Source organism: Mustela putorius, unplaced genomic scaffold (assembly GCF_011764305.1).
Source record: "Mustela putorius furo isolate JIRA1106 unplaced genomic scaffold, ASM1176430v1.1 tig00000224_pilon_pilon_pilon, whole genome shotgun sequence".
NCBI classification, from domain to species: Eukaryota; Metazoa; Chordata; class Mammalia; order Carnivora; family Mustelidae; genus Mustela; species Mustela putorius.
Window position 1 is genome coordinate 16,909,978 of NW_025421321.1, and position 23,062 is coordinate 16,933,039.

Sequence of the window (23,062 nt, forward strand, 5' to 3'; positions counted from 1 at the left end):
GGAGGCAGCAGAAAATACTGGGCCATGCCTTAAGGGGAAGAATGCATTTTGGTTCTCTTGCTTTCTCGCTTGCATCTTACCAGATGGAAGAGTAGAGCATGCAGGCAAGGGTGCAGGGGGGAGAGAGGGGGTGGGGTAAGGGGGCAAAGCTGACACTCTGGCCTTGTTTCTCCCGGAGGCCCAGGATGAGCAGTGGCCAGGGCTGTGCCAGGAAATGCTTAACAACCAGCTCCCCGCCTCTACCACAGCCAAAAACAGCCCTAATCTATAGTGTTCGCATAAATACTCCCACTGGGGCTTATTTCCAGCTACCGGTATGATGTCACAGAACATGGAGCTGGGGAAGGATGCATACACCCGGCTCCTGCAAGCCATCACAGCCAATGCCAGCTCACTGCTCGTGCTGCCTCTCTGTCCCCTACCCAGGGGCTGAAATGCTCACAGAGTGGGTCTTCGTAAGTAGCCACAGTGACACCACCTCTGCCCCCCAGGACTGCCCTGGCTGGGAAAGTGTCCCCAGTCTGAACGGCACATCACGGCAGGGCCATTCCAGGGCGTCCGAGCTCTTCTGGGAAAGCACAGGAGAAGTTTGCTTGAGCAAGGACCTCAAGCCACTCCTCTCTGGGTGGACCCTCAGAGGACACATGCAGCGTCCTGGCATCCCTGCTGCGTCTGTGGCAGTGTCACCACTTTGGTGGACGTTCGTAGAGACTATGGCTCCAGAGTATATATTTTATATATATGTATATATGTATACATATATTGCACCTCAGTGTATATTTTTCTGGGGCACCAAAAGGGGGAAAACACCCAGATTTCTGATGTGAGCTTGGTTGGCTTCCGTGGTTGGAGGTCAGCCTGTAGAACAGTGACTTGAACTTTTGGGGACACGGGCGGCTCGTGCTCAGCCACTGCTCAGCCTAACTGCCAGGGCGGGCCTGGGGAGGGCTCGGACTGGTATTTGAGGTAAATGGTCGTTGTTTGAATGGTTCATCAAGAGGCAGCTTTGGCAAAATTGGTCACACCCCTCCCCCCTCCCCCCCTGCTCAGGCATCTGTGAGAAGGTCAAACCACCCCCTCCCAATGGTTCTTCATGTTCAGCTTGCTTCTTGAAATTCATGTCTTGGCAGCATGTGAGAGCATGGCAGGGCAGCGTGGAGTTGTGCTTGGCCAGCCGAGAGAGCGCGAACATGGAAAACCATTTAGTCAACCTACATGTGTTTGTTTTCGGTAGACGACAGTATTTTTTCTTATTTTCACTTCTCTTTCTCTCCTTTCTTCCTGTGACTGTGCTGGTTTTGTTTTGGTACCCCTTCCACACCCTTTTCTGCACATCATCTTTTCTTTCTCTTGTGACTCCATCCCATTTTTTTTGTTTAACTCTTACTGTTTGGTTTTCCTCTTTTTTCCATACTTTTGATACAATTCATTGCATGTGTCCTCCCCCCCCACTTTATTTCCTTTGCCTTTTTCTTTTCCTTTCTCCCAAACTTTTTCCTTTTCACAGCATTGGAACACGGGAGGTAGTCACCCAGAAGAACTTGAGCGGCCTGGTGCCCATCCGAGACTTAAGACTAGACCCCAGCCTCCTCTGTTCCATCCCTTTGTTAGCCCTGAGCCCCAATTTACTGATTGTGTGGCTCTTCCTCAGCATAGCGTACCTGGTGACCAAATTGCGTTGCAAATGAGTACCATTGCGAAAAGCAGTACTAAGTCACAAGAAAAACAAAAGTGCCAGAGTATGTCCAGCTACCTGTGTACCTGACTGGACAGAAGGAATGTGTCAGAGCGTGGTCTGCCGAGAGATATTTCATGCCTTACAGTTTGACGTTTTGTTGTTCCGAACTGTAAATTCCTGCCAAATTATTTCACCGAGAGGACTCGTGCGTTTAAATGCCATCGAGTTTTCAGTGCTTGTAATATGTCCTTACAGTGCTCTGTCACTGCACCGTTTAGCTGGCCTGGAGTTAACTTGTACCAAATCTCTCACCTTCTGATGTAAAACTATTTATTACCTGTATATCTCCTGTGCCCTGTTTCTGAGAGAAGTGGCCTCTGTCTGAAGAGAATTTGTATATTTGATACTATTCTTTAATGTACCGCTAACCTTTCCTTTCCTTCTGAAGAGAAACAAAAATGATAGTTAGATGCTTTATAACCGACCCATCTAGATCCACATATTCAATAGGACGTGTACTTTCTGCTTTCATTTCAAAGCATAGTCCCTGAACTCACAGTAGCAAACACTTTGCAGAATCATAACATTCCTCACTTGTGTTTATAATTTCCGGTTTGAAACGCCCCAAAGCTGTGACCGAGTTGCCCGTTGTACCCAGTCAGGCACATTAAAGTAACATACTGCATGTGACTTTCGACTTACTCTTTGAAATCTTTAAGAATCACTAGACTGGTTACAGGAATTAGTGCACATAAGAACAAAAGGCTGTTAAAGTTAAATACATTTATTTTTCATGAAGCAGTAGGTTTCATTTTTAAAAAATCAAATGTGGTTAATAATGGTAATTTTGAAAAAAAAAAAAGTTCCAAAAATGGAAGCCTAACCTTTGGCCACTGGTGGTAGATGGAAATGTGAGAGAGAGGAGTTGCTTGGGTTTATGCTATTAGCACTCTTTGTGCAACATGGAAATGCCCAGGAAACAAGGTGGTTCATAACCTTAACTTTCACATTTGGCAGAGGAGTCGTCGAACGTCTGTAAGGTAACAGAATAAATTAGGGAGAAATTCCATGGATTCTGTATAAGAAATGCTCCGTGGCTTCTCTGTTTTCCAGTTCAGACTATGCCGTATTCTGTTTTTGCTTGCCAGCTGGTTCCCCATACACTGGACTTTATGAAAGTGGATTTCTTTTTACCAGGCTAGAAAAATTAGAGTGAATTTAAAGAAGCTGTCTTTTCCAGAAACTTTACACCCATGCGTACACACAAACCCAGTCCACCACAAAATCTGCCCCCTCACTTCCCTCTCCCAGGATGTCCAGAACTGACTCTGGGACTTCTCTGGTTTGGCATCGGTTCTGAGTCTGTGTTCTAGGAATGGTAGATGTGGTTGGCGACGGATGATAAATACTAGACTCAGGCTAAATTCTGAGAATTGACACCCCGGGGAGGCCCTTCTTTCCTAGACCCCCCGAGCACTACAGGAGCCTTCGGGCAGGGTTCCTACCTGTAGGGGGAAGCCAGTCTTTTCACGAGTGCCATGTGGCCACTCTGTATTTTCCAGAACAACTGAAGTGGCCATACTGGGGCATAACTCCTGACACTCCTCACTGGGGAGTCTCACCGGATGCCAAGTGACAAGTGGTGTTAAGTTGTAGCAACACAATACTAGTCACTGATCTGTGATTCTTTGAGAGGTATGTTCACCTCCTGCCTCCTTCAAATTAAAGTGTGTGTGTCAGCACTCCAAGATTTGAAAGAGAGAAAGTAGAGTCCACAGGCCCTTTCAGCTCCAGTTCCATAGCTTCCCAGACCCTGCTCTGGTTCAGGTGCTCCTGATGCCTCTTGGCGGTGACATGTGCCTGTGCCCATCTCCAGGCCTGTCGGAGGCTATGCATCCACGAGAGAGGCCCCTTCTGACTACAGATAGCACTCTCTCTGCTCCCTGGGCCTGTGGGTACTCCCCTGCCACTCCCCAGAGATTCCTCCCAGGATCCCCCCACCCAGCAAAGGGAGGCCATAGCCAGCTAGAGAAGCCCTTCTCAGCCTGTTCCTCGCTGCTGTGGTGCCAGCCAGACCTTCCTGCCCTGTGTAGATTTGGCTGCCAGGTTGACAGAGAAATAAATTGGAAAGGAGAGAAGATAAGGTTCTTCGTTTTTCTCTTCAGGGGCTGAGCCAAAAGGCCATACATTCTAGCTATCTCCTGTCATGAAGGTGAGCACAAGAAAGAACACCAGGAGATCAGCCTAGGCTCTGAATTACTGTTGCCATCTTTCTTCAGAACTCTGAGGAAAGAGACTCATTGTGCTCGCCCTTTGTGCTGAGTTTTAGCATCACTGAGGCTCTCTGCTTAGGAAATCAGACTAAATATAGATCTGAAAATCTTTTCTGCTTCAGTGAAAAATAGACTGGCTGAAACAAACACGGGAAGATGATTCACAAGAGGGGAGTCTGGTATTTGGTTATGGTGTTCAGCCGGCTTCTGAGGTGATGCTGGCCCCGGGCAGGACATTGTCATTGGCCACCAACCGTAGGTACTCAGGATCACTAGACCCCAGTGCATCTAGACGAGTTCTAAAGTGGAAGTTCCACACCTGACAGGGAGAACCAGAGGAGTCCCCTAAATTAGTTGTCATCTGGGTTTCTGTTCCAATTTCTCATTCAAACAATGGATATCCTTGAAAAGAAAGAATTTACTTAGGGAAGAAAAAACAATGGTGGAGCTTTGAAATAGTAAAATCCCTCTTTCTAAAATCTATCCAAGACCTTTTCAATGTCTGCTCTTGGCCCTAAGAACGGTGCTGCCGATGTGATGGGTGAAAATGTTCTACCTTAAGGGCAGAAGGCTGGCCCCTGCGGCAGGAAAGGCCAGTTAGCACAGCACACCTCTCCCCTCTGCACATGTCAGTCTCATGCGGTAGGACCCAGGCTTGTGCAAGCAAGTTGGGACAATGTCAGCATATCGTCAGCCTCCGCCGTCAGATTTTGTAAATTCAGAACATTTGAGGGAAAGTGAATCCGATTTGCTTTTAAAAATTAAATTGCATTGTGAGGGTAACCTTAATTACAAATCCATGTATTGTATATTCAGCCAGTTAAACCAGTAGCTTCTTTAACATTTGTAAATAAAAGATAATGTTGAAGTGGACAAATTCTTCTTTGCTCCTCAAAGCAGTTTGGCATTTACTAGTGATAGGTGGTCCTTGAAAAGTGTGTCCATTTATATATAAATAGAGAAGCCATATCTGAAATAGTTTGGTAATGTGAGAGCTTCCAAAGATGAAATAAGACTAACTGTGCATAGGAACCTATAGCTTCTGCTTTAAATGGAATTATATTTTTATCTGATTGCTGGATGTTAGACAGACATGGTCGTTCTTTACTCTAGGGGCGTCCTGCTCGTATGGCCGAGGTGTTCAGCTCAGATGACACAGGTCTCACTGAGGGCTTGCGGCTCTGGTGACAAGAAAGCATAGCTAAGTTACTACATTACTTAATAACAAGCAGGTGGTTACTTTTCTAAAATATCTGAACTTATCTTTTGAATAAAGTTACTCTTACCAAAAATATTTTACATGTTCTTGATAATGAGACTGTCATTTTCACTTTAAAAGGCTTGAGCAATTGCCACTGATATTTTTTTAAAATGCATGACATAATGGTCTTCATACGATTTGAAATATTTTTTTTAAATCACTCTTTCTTGGTAACTCCAAATTTTACATCTCATAATGGGGATTTTTGTACTAAATTTGATAACTAGTCGATTTAATTGCTAGTCAAAGAATAATATAAAAATGTAAAGTTCTACTGTGCTTACAGGAAGTCATTTATATTTAGAACCGCTTTTGCCTGTGAATTTGATGTCTACAGCAGAACAGTTCCCAGAGAACTCCCCTGATGCTCCCACTCGGGAATGTGAGGGAATGTGAGGCGTGCCTGATGGCTCATCCTCCTCTTTAGCATTTGCTGTGTCCACTGGGTTGCCATGACAACCCTCCAACCAGTACAGCTGGGGATGATGCTGGGAGCAGGCTCTCTAGGGAAGGGCACCTGTGGGCTCTCACTGGCTTAGTGGCATGCCTGTGAGAGGGGACCACAGTAAGGACAGCCCACCCAGAGAAGGCTGCCATGGGGAGATCTCAGTGGGATCACTCCTTCATGACCCTTCTAGCCCTGATGGCTGTGCAGACCCAGCGTGCCACCATTGCATGGGCTCACTGATTGCTTTGCACCCAGGACAGCTGTCTCCTCGGTGGGGATGGCATGATAGTGCAGCCTTCTCAGCCAGATGGCTTTGCTACATACTGAATTCTGCAAGGAAAATGAGCATTTTGAATTTGAGCTGATTAATAGCCATTGCTAATGTAGAAAAATGCAGCTCTTAAAAAGCTTTGGTAAGAGTAGCACCATTTCTTATTCCATTTAATTGGAAATGTAACAGAACCTTTGAACCACTAGTTATGATAGAATCCTCAGACTACTAGACATGACATACATGAAAACCATTCACTTAAAAAACAAGTTGCTTCTACTTAGATACAGCGCTGCCTCTGAAAATGCAGACTCGCAATCCCATCCAGCATGTGTCCATGTCTGTGCTTCTTAGTTGCCTTCCTCGTTCAGAAGCCTGCCATCTTGCGTGCATATTGTTGTAAATGAGTTCAGCACCCATTTGAATTAATCCCATTTTTTTTAATGCTATGAAAATAATCAATTCATTTCATCTTAGTTTAAGTCTTTTCTTTTTCCTTTTTTACTGCTGTCATTTCTTGTGCTTGTTTTTTTCCCCAGTGAGGGTTGTCGAAGAGAAAATACAATGAAGAATGTTGGAAGTCGCAAATATGCATTTAATTCCCTGCAGCTGAAGGCTTTCCCCAAGCATTACAGGCCTCCCGAAGGGACTTACGGAAAAGTTGAAACATGAACACACGGTTCCTCTAATTAGCTGTTACATACTAAATGTGGGTACCCTCTAGTGTCATATATGAATTCTTCAAGAAGACCTGAAGGATTGGTTTTTATTTTTGTGTTTTTAAAAAAAATTTCACTAAAAAGTCTATGGAGCATGTTTTCCACTGGAATCAGTAGGAGGTAATGTTTGGCTCAATAGTGTGGATCGTAGCGACTGCCCATTTAAATAGCCTCAGCCATAACCACACAGATATCATCGGTAGTTACCTGTATGAATCAAGCTAGATATGTCTGAAATGCTAAAAGACTTTTTTAAAGCCCACTTAGGCAGCTGCACACCTAACGTATTTTTCTACCGAGTAACTTGAAATTGAGCATTGAAATTACAGTCTACTTTTAAAAACTCTGAATGTAAAACAGTAAGTAATATATTAAATTATTGGATCCTGGCCAGACCAGCAGATGTTAAATGTTAATTCAAGTTTTGGGGAAAGAAGCTAGCTCTAGCTCGTGCAGTGAGAGCAAGTGGTTCCGACGAGTTGTCCTGTGACAGCGCAGGTGAAAGCAGAAGGTAAGGTAAAGGTTGCTAAATCAGCCCAAGATAAGACTTCACTGGAAGGTGATACCTGCACAGCAGCCCACACAGTGGGGCCCCCTTCTGTCCGCTGATGCATCGTGGAACAGGGTGTGTGCGGGAGAATGTGAAGCCAGCTGTCCTGTGCTCTTCAACTCCGTGGCTGGTCCTGCCTTCGGGGCACTCCTCTCCTCCTCCCCTGGGTGTCCAGGACTCCACACGTGATGTGTCTGCTACCTCTCAGACAACAGTGTGGGGGTTTATGCATGTAGGTGCTGGAAATCTAAATATTTTCAGAACAGATGTCCTTTTCTGGGTTTCCCAGTTTATCATCTTCTAGAAGATGGTGCAGTCATGTTGGACTGTCTGTATGAAAGTTTCTCTTAGGTTTGCAGCACTTGTTAACTGTCCTCTTCACATTTTATTGCATAAGGTGACTATTGAGAAAGTCGAATTGATCTCCTACAGTGAGATTTTGAAAGGGATAAATGGGCCATAAAACTTAGGAATTTCATAGAAAATTATGTCCAGTCATCTATTATAAGATGATGATGATGAGTCTTATCTGCACATAGCAGAGATTGTTTTCCTTAGTTTATATACGTCTATCAGTTCTATTTATCATGATTATTATGTTTACATGTTATTTAAAAGGTTGTAAAAGAAATCTATGTGGAACATATCCATGATGCTGATTCTAATGATTTGTGAACGCCGTGGGAAATTCCTAGGTCTAAAATTTGAGGTGTTACTCGTGGGCTCCTTTAGACAAGGCCTTTGGAAACGTGTGACATACTTGAGCTGCTGAGGCCCAGGCACGGCCACACACTGGCAGAGACCCAGAGGGGTAGGCGTGCCGGTGAGCATAGAACTGGATGAAAGACCTTCCAGACCCTTCCTGTGCAGACAGAGCCTGCTTCTCCTGGTGCCTGGTTGGGTGTGAGCAGATGCTGAGAATGCCCCAGGGAGTGATGGCAGCTGCTCATGCCTGTCCCACAGCTGGCTCACTGTGGAGAGTGCAGGCAAAGACACTCCTGTCCCCCAAACCCGCTGTAGAGCTGGCGGCATCTGGCGTCACATTCTCCAGCTCTATTGGTCCAGGTTCAAAGACAGTTTCCAGGATGGCTGATTTGGCCTCTCACCCCTCCCCCATTTCATTTAAGTTGTAATTTCTCTAGTACCTACCTAGTTCCTAGTTCCATCTTTTCTCATTTTAGCATCATTATCTTTAAAGAATTCCCTTGTCTATTTAAATTAAATGTTACACATATTGTTTCCAGACTTTTTTTTTTTTTTTTTTGGTCTGAAGAGCATTAAGTACCCGCATTTATCAAAAGGGAATATAGCAAACATTGAGTCGTCTGTTCGCAGTTTTGCATGTGGCACCTTCACGTGAATTATTTTTCCGACTTTGACTTCATGTTAAGGATTGCCCTAAAACTCTAAGACGTGGCTAATGGTGCAGAAGCTGCTGACCTTTCTGTATTCCATGTGAGCACTACCCCGGCCGCGGGAGGCAGGGGGAGCGCGGGGCAGCCTTCCTGTGGCACCACACCCTCCCCGTGGCGCCACACCCTCCCCGCACTCTCAGAGCCAGGACACCCCCCACCCTGGCACCTCTACCCCCCACCCCCCATCATGGTGGCTGGGGTTCCTGGGGAGAGGAGCACGGGAGCTGTGAGTCTTCAGCTGCACTGGGGAAGCCTTTTCATAGGTTACCGTCAAATAGACTCCGCCTGGTGTTCCTGAGAAGGTCCCTCATTTAAAAAGAAATGTTGAGACCTACTGAAAACATGGGATGTGACGTGGATTCTAAGCACCTGCAGCACAGTTGCCTTTGGTTTCCTTGAAAAATGTACAAATATTGTGTAATACAGTTTTGTCCCTTCACGGTTGTATTTGCCAAGCTCAGTGCATTAAAGTACTTTTATTTATTTGTTTTGGGTGGGCAGTATTAATATATATAAACATAGTTACTGTTTTATATATTCTTAGCTCATTCTAAGCCATGTATGCTGTAAATGTGCTAGTCTTTAGAATGACAAATAATAAATAACTGACAAGAACATGAAAGTGGATGTTGACTGATTCATTCCATTACAGTTAGGAGGAGGACTAGTTTTATGGCCACATCATTAATAGGAATTGCTTTGAGCACTTGTGTATCTGTAAGCGCCAGACCATGACACACTTCTGTTTTATAATCTTGTTTTCTCTTACTTTGAAGCAGAGGAGTAGTAGGGGGTGGGACTAAGAGCCTGGATTTCAGCTGCAGGAAGTACTAGCTCCCAATCCTGTTCTGCCACTCGCTGGCTGGTGACTCTGAACTTGTTGCTTGCCCTCTCAGAGCCTCTGTTTGCTCGTGTGTGAAGCATGGACACGATACTGGTACATTCTTTGTAAGGCGGTTGTGAGGTGCTTTGGCATTAAGTGTTCACAAGTGTTAGCTGTTTTTCCCTTCCCACATCCATAAATACGGATCATGAATTCTCTGGGTTGCCTGGTCATCTGTTGTGTGATTTCCTATAAAACAGTAGTTCCATTAATGGTTTGATTGTTCGTTATAACCAGAACTGCATCTTGTACCTTAGTACCTTTTTATGTGCCCAGTGATTGCCCTTAGATGAATTCCTGGCAGCAGATATTTACAATTAAAAGATAATTTAAAATTTTAAACATTTTTGAATTTTTAGTGTTACCAAAGTGCTCCCAGAAAATTAAGCTACCACCTATTTTGTTTCAAAGATTTTATTTATTTATTTGACAGATTAACTCCTCTGTTGTTAAGTTGTGGTTTTTCAGAACTCATCACTTGTCTTTGGTTTTGTTTATAGTGGGGAGTAGAAAGCTCTTATGTAATTAAATATGCTTGTCTTTTTCGTTTTGGTGCTTGTCCTGAAATCAGGTCCTGGCTTCCCCACTGAGGGGGACAAGGCACCCAGTTCCTTGTCCATGAAGTGGATGTGGTACAGTGTGCTCAATGAGGGCCCGCACTAGCCTGTGCCGCCTTGTGAAGAAAGCCTCCCTATTGCTAAGATCTGGCAAGTGGGAAGTAACCTTGTCTTATTTTTATTACAGCTGTTACTCCCCAAGCTATGACAGATTCCTGAGATCATAGGATTAGAATATCCACATTTCAGATCCTCCCTTGGACCCCTTTCATGCCTCAGTGCTATCCTTGTGATGATTCCTTCCTGCATCAGGCTCCCGGTGGGCCTTTCTGGCCAGTCCAGGCACATCTGAATTCAAATGTAGACCTCTGTGGTATTTTCACTCTCTGTTGTATAATTTAATGACCAAAAAAGCTGGGACAGATTAGAGGGGATAGGAAACATTGCTTATGATTCCACATGTAGGAAGACAATGTCGATATCAGAGAGATGACTTTAGAAAGACAGTACTTCACTACTTCCCCCTTGCCGCTCACCTCTCCCTTGGCTTCCCTGGCCTCACTCTCTCTGCTGGTTGTCCTCCACCCGCCACTAACATTATGGTGTTCCCCAGGGTTCTGTCTGTAACTTTCCTCTGTCTCATTTCAAATGCTCTTCCTGAACAGTCTGAATCATTCCTATGGAGTAAATTGCCACTTATTTGCTAATGACTCCCAAGTCTCTAGGTCCACTCCAGACTCTCTGTAGGTCCATATCCATCTGCACATCTGGCCATCTCCTAGTCATTCTACTTGAGTGTCTACTTTGGGGTCTCACAGCATAGTGACAGCAAAGTCATGCTTTCTCTCCAAGCTGGCTGAGCCATCCTCTGATAAATGACCCCACCTTCCACCCAGTGGTGGTCATCTCCCCTCCCTTCCCCATCCCGTGAGCTACTAAGATCTGTATCTCTTCATTACCCCTTCAACCTAACTCATAATTTCACCTCCTACTCACAGTCATGGTCTGTGTCCTGTTACCTTAGATCCAGACCACCAGCCCTCAGCCTTCTCATTGCTCCTTTAAGGCCCATCTCAGTCCTGCCATCTGTGGTGGTTTCTCTCCACAGAATGAGTTGGTCTCTTAAAAAAAAAAAAAAAATTACAAACCAAAAAACAAAACTTCCTCATTCCATTGTGAGTGGAACTGTTCTATTGCACTTTTATATGTTTCTACTTCATCTAGCATGTTATTTTGTGTTCACAGTGGCACATGTAATGCCTGTCACTCAAAAATTTTTACTGAATGAAAAGATAACTGTTTTTTTTGGGGGGGGGTGTTCAATTGAAATTTTTCCTCTTTCACCACTAGACTGTGTTGTACTTGTTTTCCTATATAATCCATCCTTCTAAACAATGACAAGGAGCCAAATCTGACAGGCTCAAAGGAGAAAGCAAACTTAAGAGCAGCAGAGTGTGGCAAACACAGGACAGTGATTTTTCTTTCCAGCGTAAGCAGCGGGGTCTTTGAGGAAAGCCCAGTATTAACAGCAGGTTCACACAGTGTCCTCTCTTGATCTGGATGGTAGTGACATGATAATTTACTCTCTAGTTATTTGTTAACAGTATACATTCTGTTCACTTTTCTATATGTCTGTTATATTTAATGATAAAATTAAATATTAACCCATCATTGTTCAATAAGTAATCTAAAAAGAATTAAGAATACAACTCCATTTACAGTAATATAAAAAAGAAAAAGATACTTGGAATTAACCCAATCAAGGAGGCGAAAAAATTACAAAATGTTGCAGAAAGAAAACACCAATAAATGGAAAGACGTCCATGTGAATGGATTGGAAGATTTTTTATTGTTAAGATGCCAATACTGTCCAAAGTCCTTTACAGATTCAGTGTGCTCCCTATCAAAATTCCACTGGTGTCTTTTGTGGAGTCACAGAAATACATCTTAAAATTGATCTGGAATCTCAAGGGGCCAGGAATAGTGAAAACCATTAAAAAAAAAAAAAGTTGGAGGTTGTATACTTCCTGATTTCCAACTCATTACAAAGCTACAGTAATCAAAACAGTGTGGCACGAACATAAAGACAGACATATAGAGCAATGAAAAAGAAGAAAACCCTAGTATATGTGGTCATGTGATTTTCAACAAGAATGCAAAGACCATTCAATGAGCAAAGGGCAGTCTTTTCAACAAATGGTGTTGGGAAAACTGGATATCCCCATGCAAAAGAATGAAATTGGACCCTTCCCTTCCCCTATATGCAAAATCATCTCAAACATGATCAAAGATTTAAAAGTAAGAACCAAAACTGTACAATTCCCAGAAGAAAATTTAGGGGAAGAACTTCACTGGATTGGGCAATGATTTGTTGGATATGGCACCAAAAGGACAGGCAACAAAAGTAGAAACAGATACACTAGACTACATCAGAATTTAAAACTGCATCAACATGGTGAACACAATCAACATAGTAAAAACAAATGAGAGAAAATACCTGCAGATCATCTCTGCTAAGGGGTTAATATCTAGGTTATACACAGAACTCCTAGAACCCCACAACAGAAAGCCCTATTTTATAAGGGGCAAAGAACTTGAATAGCCGCTTCTCCAAAGAAGGTTTACAAAGGCCAACAAATAAATGAAATTATGCTTAACATCAGTATTGCCAGGGGTTGGGTAATGGGGAGTTGTTTAATGGCTGTACAGTTTCAGTTTTGCAAGGTGAATGAGCTCGAGACTGGCTGTGTAACAAGGTAACGTACTTAACATAACTGAACTGTATACTTAAAAATGCTTAAGAGTGTATGCTTTACATTATGTAATTTTACCACAAATAAAATTTAAAATATATAGTTACTGATAAAGGTATCGGAAATTTCAAAGTGGATCACAGACCTATATGTAAGTTAAAACTATAAAGTTTTTTGATGAAAACAGGAATAAATTTTTGTAAGTTTGGATTAGGCAGTGGTTTTCTTAGATATACCAGAAGGAAAAAGAGGTAAATTGGAATTCATCAAAATAATTGTGCTTCAAAAGACAGCATCAAGAGAGGGAAGACAGATCACCTTTGGGAGAGAACATCTGCCAATCATTTGTCTTTAAGGAACTTGTATACACTATATATATAAAGACTTCTTATAACACAATAATAAAAAGACAAGTAACTCATTTGAAAAATGGACAAAGGACTTGACCAGACATTTCTCCGAAGATACACAGAAAGCCAGTAAGCACATGAAAATATGCTCAGCTTCAGTAGCCATTAGGGAAGTGCCAATCAAAATCCTAATGGGGGGGGGGCGCCTGGGTGGCTCAGTGGGTTAAGCCGCTGCCTTCAGCTCAGGTCATGATCTCAGGGTCCTGGGATCGAGTCCCGCATCGGGCTCTCTGCTTGGCAGGGAGCCTGCTTCCCTCTCTCTCTCTCTCTGCCTGCCTCTCCATCTACTTGTGATTTCTCTCTGTCAAATAAATAAATAAAATCTTTTAAAAAAATATTAAAAAAAAATCCTAATCGGATACCAGGTCACACCGAATAGAATGTTTATAATCAAATAGATGAAAAACAACTGTTGCTGATGTGGACCAATTGAAATCCTCTTGTTGCTGGTGGGAATGTAAAACGGTGTGGTCGCTGCAGAAAAGTTAGGCAATTCATCAAAATGTTAAACTTGGGAATTGTTATGCCACTGTTAGGTATATACACTCTGGAGAAATGAAACGTATCTGTGCAAAATTGCTCACAAATGATCATAGAATTATTCTTAATAGCCTAAAAGTGCAAATAATTCGAAGTCCCTCAACTAATGAATGTTTACATAAAACATGGTTTATCTATACTGTGGAATTAGTAATCAGCATTAAAAAGAATGGACAGATCCTACATATGTATGAACCTTGAAAACACAGTAAGTAAAAGAAGCCAGTCACAAAAGGCCACATATAATCCCATTTTTATGACATGTCCAAACTGTGCAAATGTGCATATACACAAAGTGTATTAATGGTTGCTGGGAACTGGGGGGAAAGAGGGAATGGGGGGAGTAACTGCTTATGGGTATGGGGCTTCTCTTGAGAATGTTCTGGAATTAGATACTGGTGATAGTTGCACAAACTTGTGACTATACAAAAAGAAGCAAAACTGAATTGTATGCTTTAAGTGTGAATTTATGGAATGTGAATTTCTCCAAATGAAGTTCGCAATAAAGCTATTATTAAAAACTGATGGTTCGATAAAGTTATTTTAGAAAATCTTATTAAAGTTCTTTCACTAAAAGTTGGAGCACTTACCATATCACTCGGCATCAGGGAAATACAAATCAAAACTACAATGAGATATCACCTCACACCAGTCAGAATGGCTAAAATCAACAAGTCAGGAAATGACAGATGCTGGCGAGGATGCGGAGAAAGGGGAACCCTCCTACACTGTTGGTGGGAATGCAAGCTGGTGCAGCCACTCTGGAAAACAGCATGGAGGTTCCTCAAAATGTTGAAAATAGAACTACCCTATGACCTAGCAATTGCACTACTGGGTATTTACCCTAAAGATACAAACATAGTGATCCGAAGGGGCACATGCACCCGAATGTTTATAGCAGCAATGTCCACAATAGCCAAACTATGGAAAGAACCTAGATGTCCATCAACAGATGAATGGATAAAGAAGATGTGGTATGTACACACAATGGAATACTATGCAGCCATCAAAAGAAATGAAATCTTGCCATTTGCGACAACGTGGATGGAACTAGAGGGTATCATGCTTAGCGAAATAAGTCAAGCGGAGAAAGACAACTATCATATGATCTCCCTGATATGAGGAAGTAGAGATGCAACATGGGGGGTTAAGGGGGTAGGAGAAGAATAAATGAAACAAGATGGGATTGGGAGGGAGACAAACCATAAGTGACTCTTAATCTTACAAAACAAACTGAGGGTTGCTGAGGGGAGGGGGGTTGGGAGAAGGGGGGTGGGGTTATGGACATTGGGGAGGGTAATGTGCTATGGTGAGTGCTGTGAAGTGTGTAAACCTGGCAATTCAGACCTGTACCTCTGGGGATAAAAATATATGTTTATAAAAAATTTAAAAAAAAAAGTTGGAGCACTTAAATAGGTATACAGGAGTTACTGAAAGGGGGGGTGTGGGGGAGGAAGAACCCATTACTTTCCTTTTCCAAGTGAGAAGCAGTACACCTATACCACACAAAGAAACCCCAGTGACACTCTGCCACAAGGACTGGTGTGCAATTCTCACTTTAGGTGAACCTTTAAACAAGCAGCTGAGCTACAGAACACCTTGACTGCTTGTCCAAATAACATGCCTGTAGGAAGCAGCATAGCGTCTTCATTATTCTTCAATACTGAAAAGAGAGGTGAAACTTGGATTCATATTTGACTCTTGACTATATTAAGTGATCAGAGTAAAGTTACTGTGATTCTAAACTTTTTCAATCATTTCCTGGTTTTCACTCCTGCTTTGTCTATGGACATCTATTATTTCAGTTTGCTCTGAATCCTTTCCTTTTGGGGTAAAGCCCACCAGAGACATCCATTGCAATTCTCTTGGGGGATACCCATTACAGTGCCTAAGACCCAAGCCTGGACATCATGGGACCTTACCCCTTTTTCCATAGGACTGGTCTAGTTCGAGAGCAGGTAGTTCAGGTAAGGTAAGAGTCCTTTTGTAGGATTTGATTAGTGGACCCTAGAAAAGGTTAGCTCTCTTCTTTTTGAATCACAGATCTTAAGGATGTGTGCTTTTGGCTGCCTGGACTCTTTCCCATTATGTAGAGAGAGGACCAGGCCAAAACGGAAGCCAGAAATAGAGAAAAACAGTCACAAGATGGAGGCCAAGAGCCCCGGCAACATAATCAGAGCTATGCATCCAGCTATGTCTATTACATGATGTTAATAGTCAGGCTTTGAGGTTGTTACTCTAGTGAATCTGTGTAAATGAAGCATTTCTTCTACAAGGAATCAAACACAATTTATTTTAGAACTAAACAGTACAGATTGAGTAAAAGAAAGCTTTCTCCTAAACTTTCCTAGTAGAATTGTCTCCCAAGACTGCATATTACCAATTTTCATAGTCCCATCAGTGGCCTTCGTAATACTCACAAAGGATGTACAATTGTGTCATTTTGTTGAACAGTCAAGTTGGAAAATTACAATCTTTTCACTTTTTGAGCTTTCTAACAATTCTCAAAATACAGTAGGATGCTCCCAGCTCATAGCTGTTCAATTAAGTTTTTCTTCCATAAGTAACTCAGAGCAAAAGAATCATTTAGTTTATATATAGTCAAAAACAGAACTCTCCCATTTTCTCCAGTGTTCATGGAGGGAAAAACTGGTCCATCCCACCAGATGTAGCAAAAAGTCTGTCTCCTTTTTGGGCTTCTCTGTTGTAAGTGACCAGAGAAAGCTTGATGTTTTCATTTTGGTTTCAGCACACTAGCATCAATATCCTTTTCTTCCTCGGAATCTGGATCTGGTATCCAACTGAAAATAAATGTATAATTAAATCAATTTTTGTACAACATAATTAAACACAGCTTTGGTAAGGGGCTCTCACTACATGACTGAAGTAAACCAGTTTTCCAGCACAGTCAAAAGGGCAGATGTCAGCTACCAAGGGAAAAAAAAAATAATAAAGATGGCATTAAAAAGAAAAGTTCCATTTAAGGTCCCAGTAAGGATTTTCTTTTCAAGTAGGGTCCAAATTACATTTATTTTTTTTCTCTGAACTATACCTGATACCTGTTGTTCTAGCAAACTTAACTTTTAAGTTTTGTTTGGGTTAATACTCAAATGTATTTGAAGTTTTTAAATATTAAATAACACTTAACTGTCTAGGGATTAATAATCTTTAAAGTACCTACTCATAGGATGATTGCATGGTCTTTGACCTAAACCTCACAGTGCAGCCTCTTTTAAGAGTGGTTGGCTAGGTGGAGGGTTTTAAAATCAGTAAATAAGGCAGGTTTCCATTTTGGAGGACTAATAGTGAATGAGTCTTGGACAAAGGCTGGAGGAATCTATTAATCTGCTCAGAAGTTCCCTAGACAGCTCTTTCCAGTGTCAAAGTAGAAGTTACAGGTAAATAATATTATCTAAATCCTTTTTTCTGCATGATCTCACTGTAATCCTATCTATAATTACTAGGTCATTCCATATTTAATTACATATAGCTAATTTTTAGCATAACCTTTTCGAAAGCTTTAACCTCTTACCATTGATCTTTTGCATTCAAAAAATGAGTATTTCAGAGCTTTGCAGTTTCCTTCCTTCAGACACTGTAGAGGGGATTTTCCTTCCTAGGATACAGAAAACAGTATAAATACCTGGCGAATTTCCTCACAAAGCACAAAATCACTATTCTTTTGGAAGCAGTGTTTTTTGAAAAAAAATTTAAGTAAATTATAGGTGAACATTATGTGTCAAAGAAGGAGAGAGAGCATGCATATGTGTACACAGGCATGTGCATATGAGAAACCAGGCCTGCTGTAATGGGAAACGGTTTATTCTGGAAGGTTCTATCAAGTGGCTTTAAAGCCTCCAGTTATGTCCTTTTAATGCAAACTATTTTACCTCCAACACATCCCTGCATTTTCCCACCCCAACACACCATATAGCCAAGTTCTCTAGTGTGAGAAGCACAACCTAATGGAACTAGAAGAGGAAAGGGAAATAGCAGAGTTTACATATTATTTGCGAGAGAAGATCTCCCTGGGACTGATGTGGAATGAACGCCTCCTTAAACAGGGGAAGTTCAAAAGGAGGTTAAGAAGAAAAATGGACTAAGCCATTCCCTTTCTGCCATCATGGTAGAATACTGCTACAAGAACACAGGAGAAACGCTTATTTCTGATTCTTAAGTAATAGGACTTTTTAAACTATGACTTAAAAATTAGACTTGACTAACAATTGCAAAACTAGTTAAGAGCTAAAATTTAGTATTTTTTTTCAAGGTAAATATGGAATAAAAATGATCTTAAAATATTTTGAACAAATACACTGCTGTATATATAAAGTAACACAATAGCAGTATGTTGGAGCTTGGAAGCATCTACAAATAATATATTTCATGATTCAGAGAGGCAAGATTAAAACTGAATTGTAGCAAAATTTCTTTTTGGATGTCCTATCCTGCTAAGTTACCTATACACAAACCCCTAACTTATTTAAAAAAAACAAAAAAAAAAACAAAAAAAAAAAACAACTCAGACTGGTCTCACATCAGTTAAAGGGAGGTTAAAAAAAATAAATCCTAGATACTCCTGCCTAGACAGGACTTTTGCTTTTTTTTTTTTTTAAGATTTTATTTATTTATTTGACAGAGATCACAAATAGGCAGAGAGGCAGGCAGAGAGAGAGAGGAGGAAACAGGCTCCCTGCGGAGCCGAGAGTCTGATGTGGGACTCAATCCCAGGACCCTGGGATCATGACCCGAGCTGAAGGCAGAGGCTTTAACCCACTGAGCCACCCAGGTGCCTCTACTTTAATTGTTATTTTGTCCTGCCTAGACCAGCCTTTTAAAAAACCAGGTAGCAAAGAAGGTGTATGTGTGCAAATGCTGCCTGGCAGTGTGGGCACATCACAGAGCAGAGTGCCACAGTCTGTTGGGGACAGGGGCAGTTGCTAAAGGGGTCTAGTTCCCAGGAATGCAAATACATAAAACAACATCTGGAAAAAGAAGTCTGAACGTAAGTGTTCTGAATTACCTGGGGTTTAATGACACCAAACTATGATACGCAATTTGTGAAGGAAAAAGAATCAAAACCTTAACATTATTATTTTCATTAAAGAAATAAAATACATACTACTTATAAACAGCCTTATGCAGTGTCTGACAGTATAAATGAAAATAATGAAACCTTCCTACTCAAGGTGAGTTTCAGTGTAAAATGAGTAAGGCAATTTTGCCTGAGAATAAAAATGACCCTGTTCAGTGTTAATTTTAAAAGCTCACCAGCCAGAATTAGGTGCCCTAAAATCAGAACATTTTTAGTGTGGTACTGAATACCAAATGTTAACAAGGAACCTACAATACTTAAATAGAGACATCTGGTGCATTCATGCACCAGGAAAAATGTAACCCCAATTTCACCTGCTTTTCATCAACAGGGGATTTCCCTTCAAGCAGATTCTGACACCTCAACCCCACCTCTGCACCCACTCCTCCAAACCTTTATTTTGCAAGTGCCAGTCCCACTTCTAGTTTTTAACTGTGAAAAACGCTCCAGGAACCACATCTGTGGCATTCCTGACCCCCTGGAATCTTGCCACTTTCCAGTCTGTCTGCTTAGGTTCTTGATTTTAATGGTCCCCTACCATTAAAGTGAATCTCAAAAGCAAATCAAAACAGAGTAGCAAGCTTCCCTGCACTATGTTCCTCCCCCAATGTCTGTCATGACATGCTGAGGGGATTTGTGTTGCCCACATGAATGATGTGAGAACAGGTAAGAGTGAATAAAACTATACAAAAGACGAGAACTATAAAAGTGATGTTTCCCCAAACTGTATCTAAGATGCCGTCTTTTTCATAAGCTTTTAAGCCATACCGCCACCTGCCTGTGGGAAGATCCATCTACAAATACCAAATCTAAGAGAGAGAGAGGTTAACTCATCCTCCTTCACCTTTATACCAAATGGCAGACTGCCAGCTGTCCCTTAACCTTTAACTCTTCCTTTCAAGTGGGGCATATGGCTGGGCTAGATTTCCCAGCCACCCTTGCAGCGAGGTGTGGTCCTATGACTAAGTTCCAGCCAAAGGAACTGAAATGTAAAACCTTGGGGTTGGTCCTCAAAGGCAACTGGCTGCCCCCCTTCCTCACTTCACACCACTATGTCATAGGCAATCTTGAATCAGGAGTGTGAAAATAATATCCTGTCTCCCATCACCGCACCTAAAACCACAAGATCAACAGTGTCTGGGTCTATGGAAGGCCAAGAGGAGCTGCCCAGGCCCTACTTGTAGGCACGCACAAGAGCAAAATAGGAAATTTTCTATCTTGTTTAAGGCAATGTTATTTTGGGTTTCTGTAATAGGTACCTGAACCTATACCCCAACCAATACACTCCCGGGCTTATTTGCCTTCTGAGGTCAAGATCAGTGATTCCTAAACATGACCATGCCCAAGAATAAACATGGGATACTTTTATGGGGGTGGGGGTGGGGTACTGGAACCTATACTTTCAAGCTCTCTGCCCCCATCTCCAGGTAATTCTGATGAAGTCAGAAGATCTGGGAGCTTGCTAATGAAGCACAAAGGAGATAACCTGTGACTGAGGTTCCTTGGACATGGTTTCAATCTTTTTGATCTTCCAGGAGTTATAAAATCCTAAGAAGTCTATCCAAGAGCTAACTTTTGAATTTGCTTGTTTCTTGCTTCTATCTAGCCCCACTACGGTAGACATCCTTATCATTACCCTGAGTTTCCCTGAGGTCCTACTATAGTAGGAAGAACTACTAGTTCTTCTACTACTATAGAAGAACTACTAGTTCTTCACTATTTCCATTGCAGCACCTGTATTGAATTCCTCCCTAGAGTGAGGCTGAGCAGCTTTTCCGGTGGGTTAAAGACTCGCAAGGAGAGACTACAGCATCCATCTGCCAAAAGATCAGATTAATTTCTTCATACAGAGCAGACACAGACCTGTATGTCCAGTGGTCTTCAGAGTCTCTAGGAGGGGAGTGGTAGGCTGTAGATGCCAGTGACACCATCTGAGAAGATGGAATATTGTTCCAGATCTGCAAAACTCAGTATTTTGCCTCAGTACTGCCCTCTAAAGTCAGGGTGAATTTAACACAACTTAAACACACTCCCACTTAAGGTACTTTTTATAAATATCATGTTCTCCTATGTGACCAAAATCAATTAGGTCACACACTCAACTGGGTAAAGCAAAGTCTGTGCCATGTGTCCTAATCATTATTTTGCCTAGTTTTCTAGCTTTCCAGAGATCTAATTTCCATGCATGAGGGAATGTATCCCAATCATCTGTGTGTCCCCAAGTAGAGCGTGGCACTTAAATGTGTGCTAAATAATTATTTATTTTTAATTTTTATTATTTTTGATATTTATTACATTTATGTTATGTATATTTATTTTATAGTTATTATTTTCAGTATTTATTATTATTTATTTATATATAACAAAGCAACTCGGTATCCTCCTCCATTTCTAGAGTTTCTTTCCTCAGTCCCACTGTGTACTTTATTCTCTTGATTACTTATCTCCAGGGCCTTCCTGATGTTGAATGTCAGGAGAAACCAGGGCTCTCACTCTAATACACAAGGGCTATTACACACGACAACCTTCTTCTCAAGCCTTCTGTCACATTCCCTATCCCCCTGGCCCAATAGGGCGCTAGCTTCTGGTCACATCTCCCTGACTTGCCCATGCTGTTCTTCCAGCCTCTCCCCTCAACCACCACATTCTCTACTCTTACATGACAACCTACTACTCAACATTTAAGACTTAGATCAAATGCCCCCCTGCTCTGTGAGAAGTTTCCAAATTTCCAAGCAAATAAGTTGCTCTCCATTGGGCTCCCACAGCATTTTGTGCCTAAGTCTAATCATTAAATATTTAATAAATGCTCACACAGCCTGTACTGCAGGAATTTAGCCCCTTGCATATCTGTCCTTCCCATCAGACTGAGCTCATGTAGGATAGTGACTGTAACTGACTCCTCTTGGTATCACCAAGGCCTGGCATCATGCCTGCCACTCACCAGGCATTACTAAGAGCTGACTGAATACTTGCACTAGTGAAGCAGCAGATTGGAAACAGCCCTGTACAGGGAGGTAGGAAGACAAGGCACCTCAGTTTCCTCATCTGTGTGTGAGAGACTAGAGAACCTCTTAAATTCATAACAACTCAAATTTTATAACAAATGGGGCAGCCCGTCTGGCTGACTGCTACAATCAGTGAACCAAATGTAAATCATGAATCAGTAGAAACACTGATAAAGCTTTACGATGCATGTCCATATTGGCTAGTTGTCTTTCCTTCAAAGTAAGAGCAAACTTCTGAAATTACATCTCCAGGCGCAAAAAAATAATTGCACACAACTGATTGCCCTCCCATCAGGCCTTGGTAATTGGAAAAGGCACGTGCGTTTCAGTTGGACGCTAAGCTAGAACCCAGATCCCCAGGCAACTTTGAACCTTATTGCTTGCCACTCAATCTGCACTCAGATTGAGAAGACGTGGTTGTAGTGAGGGGAGAGCGTAGGGGAACCAAGAGACAAAACAGTAGAAAAATGGAACTGCTTCGTTTACAACTTATCCAAGAATGTATATAACTTCAACTCAGACATTCTAATCAAGAGAAAGTAAATATAGTAAATATTCAACCACAACTGAACGGAGAAATGAGAAACTACTAGTCAATACAGTGTACCGGGTTGATGTAATTCCCCGTTAGATTCTCATTTTCTAGCATGCAAGAAACCGGCCTTACTCTCCTTTTTATCCCCAGAACCTAGCAGAGTAGAAACCAACATTTAATAAATGTTTCTTGAACTGAAATGGTTTATCTTTACAAAAACCCAAAGGGAAGGTCCAATTTAACACAATTTAAATTGTGTCCAATTTATCACAGCTGAAACTCCCCCCGCAGATTTTCCCAAGTTCCCTAAATTGAAGCCTTGATCTACGTCTCCTGAGAGCCACCGCAAGCTGAGCCGGAGACGTCGGCCGGGCCCTGCTTCCCCGGTTCTCATCTCATCATCTCCCCAGGGCGTCTCATCGCCGTGGGTGCCCGGCTGCGCTACCTTGAGCACACAGTCCGACTGCAGTAGACATGCGCCCAGGTCCTCCTTCACACCCGCGCACGCGCCGCCCTTCGGCTTGTCCTCGTAATACTGGGGCATGGCTGCGCCTGCCGCCCCAGCTGCCGAGGCCGGCTTCGGGCCACAACGACTGTCACCCTGCTGGGGCGCGGATGGAAGGAACCGGAAGTCGGCAGCAACAACTTCCGGCGGGTCCCGGAACA

General features: G+C 42.2%; 2 protein-coding genes across 14 annotated transcripts in view; one reads left to right on the forward strand and one right to left on the reverse strand.

The window, feature by feature from the left end:
• INPP4A (inositol polyphosphate-4-phosphatase type I A) overlaps nucleotides 1-9,237 on the forward strand; it is a 129,020-nt gene extending 119,783 nt beyond the window's left edge. For 7 of the 13 annotated variants that reach the window (XM_045077775.1, XM_045077783.1, XM_045077776.1 and 4 more), the window contains one exon: nucleotides 1,508-6,413. In XM_045077775.1, coding sequence (XP_044933710.1) covers nucleotides 1,508-1,688 — 181 coding nt within the window. In that variant the 3' untranslated portion in view covers nucleotides 1,689-6,413. Of the gene's footprint in view, nucleotides 1-1,507; nucleotides 6,414-6,470 lie in introns of those variants that run through there. The other 6 variants (XM_045077780.1, XM_045077781.1, XM_045077786.1 and 3 more) reach the window with 1 other exon arrangement.
• A 6,791-nt stretch (nucleotides 9,238-16,028) lies between these two features.
• On the reverse strand, nucleotides 16,029-23,044 carry LOC101676790 (cytochrome c oxidase assembly factor 5). The gene is made up of 3 exons (XM_004752886.3): nucleotides 22,842-23,044; nucleotides 17,291-17,374; nucleotides 16,029-16,559 (listed from the first exon to the last, which is right to left on the reverse strand). Exons 1-3 carry the CDS (start codon nucleotides 22,938-22,940, stop codon nucleotides 16,518-16,520), a joined length of 225 nt encoding a protein of 74 aa, XP_004752943.1. The 5' UTR covers nucleotides 22,941-23,044; the 3' UTR covers nucleotides 16,029-16,517.
• Nucleotides 23,045-23,062: the final 18 nt, after the last annotated feature.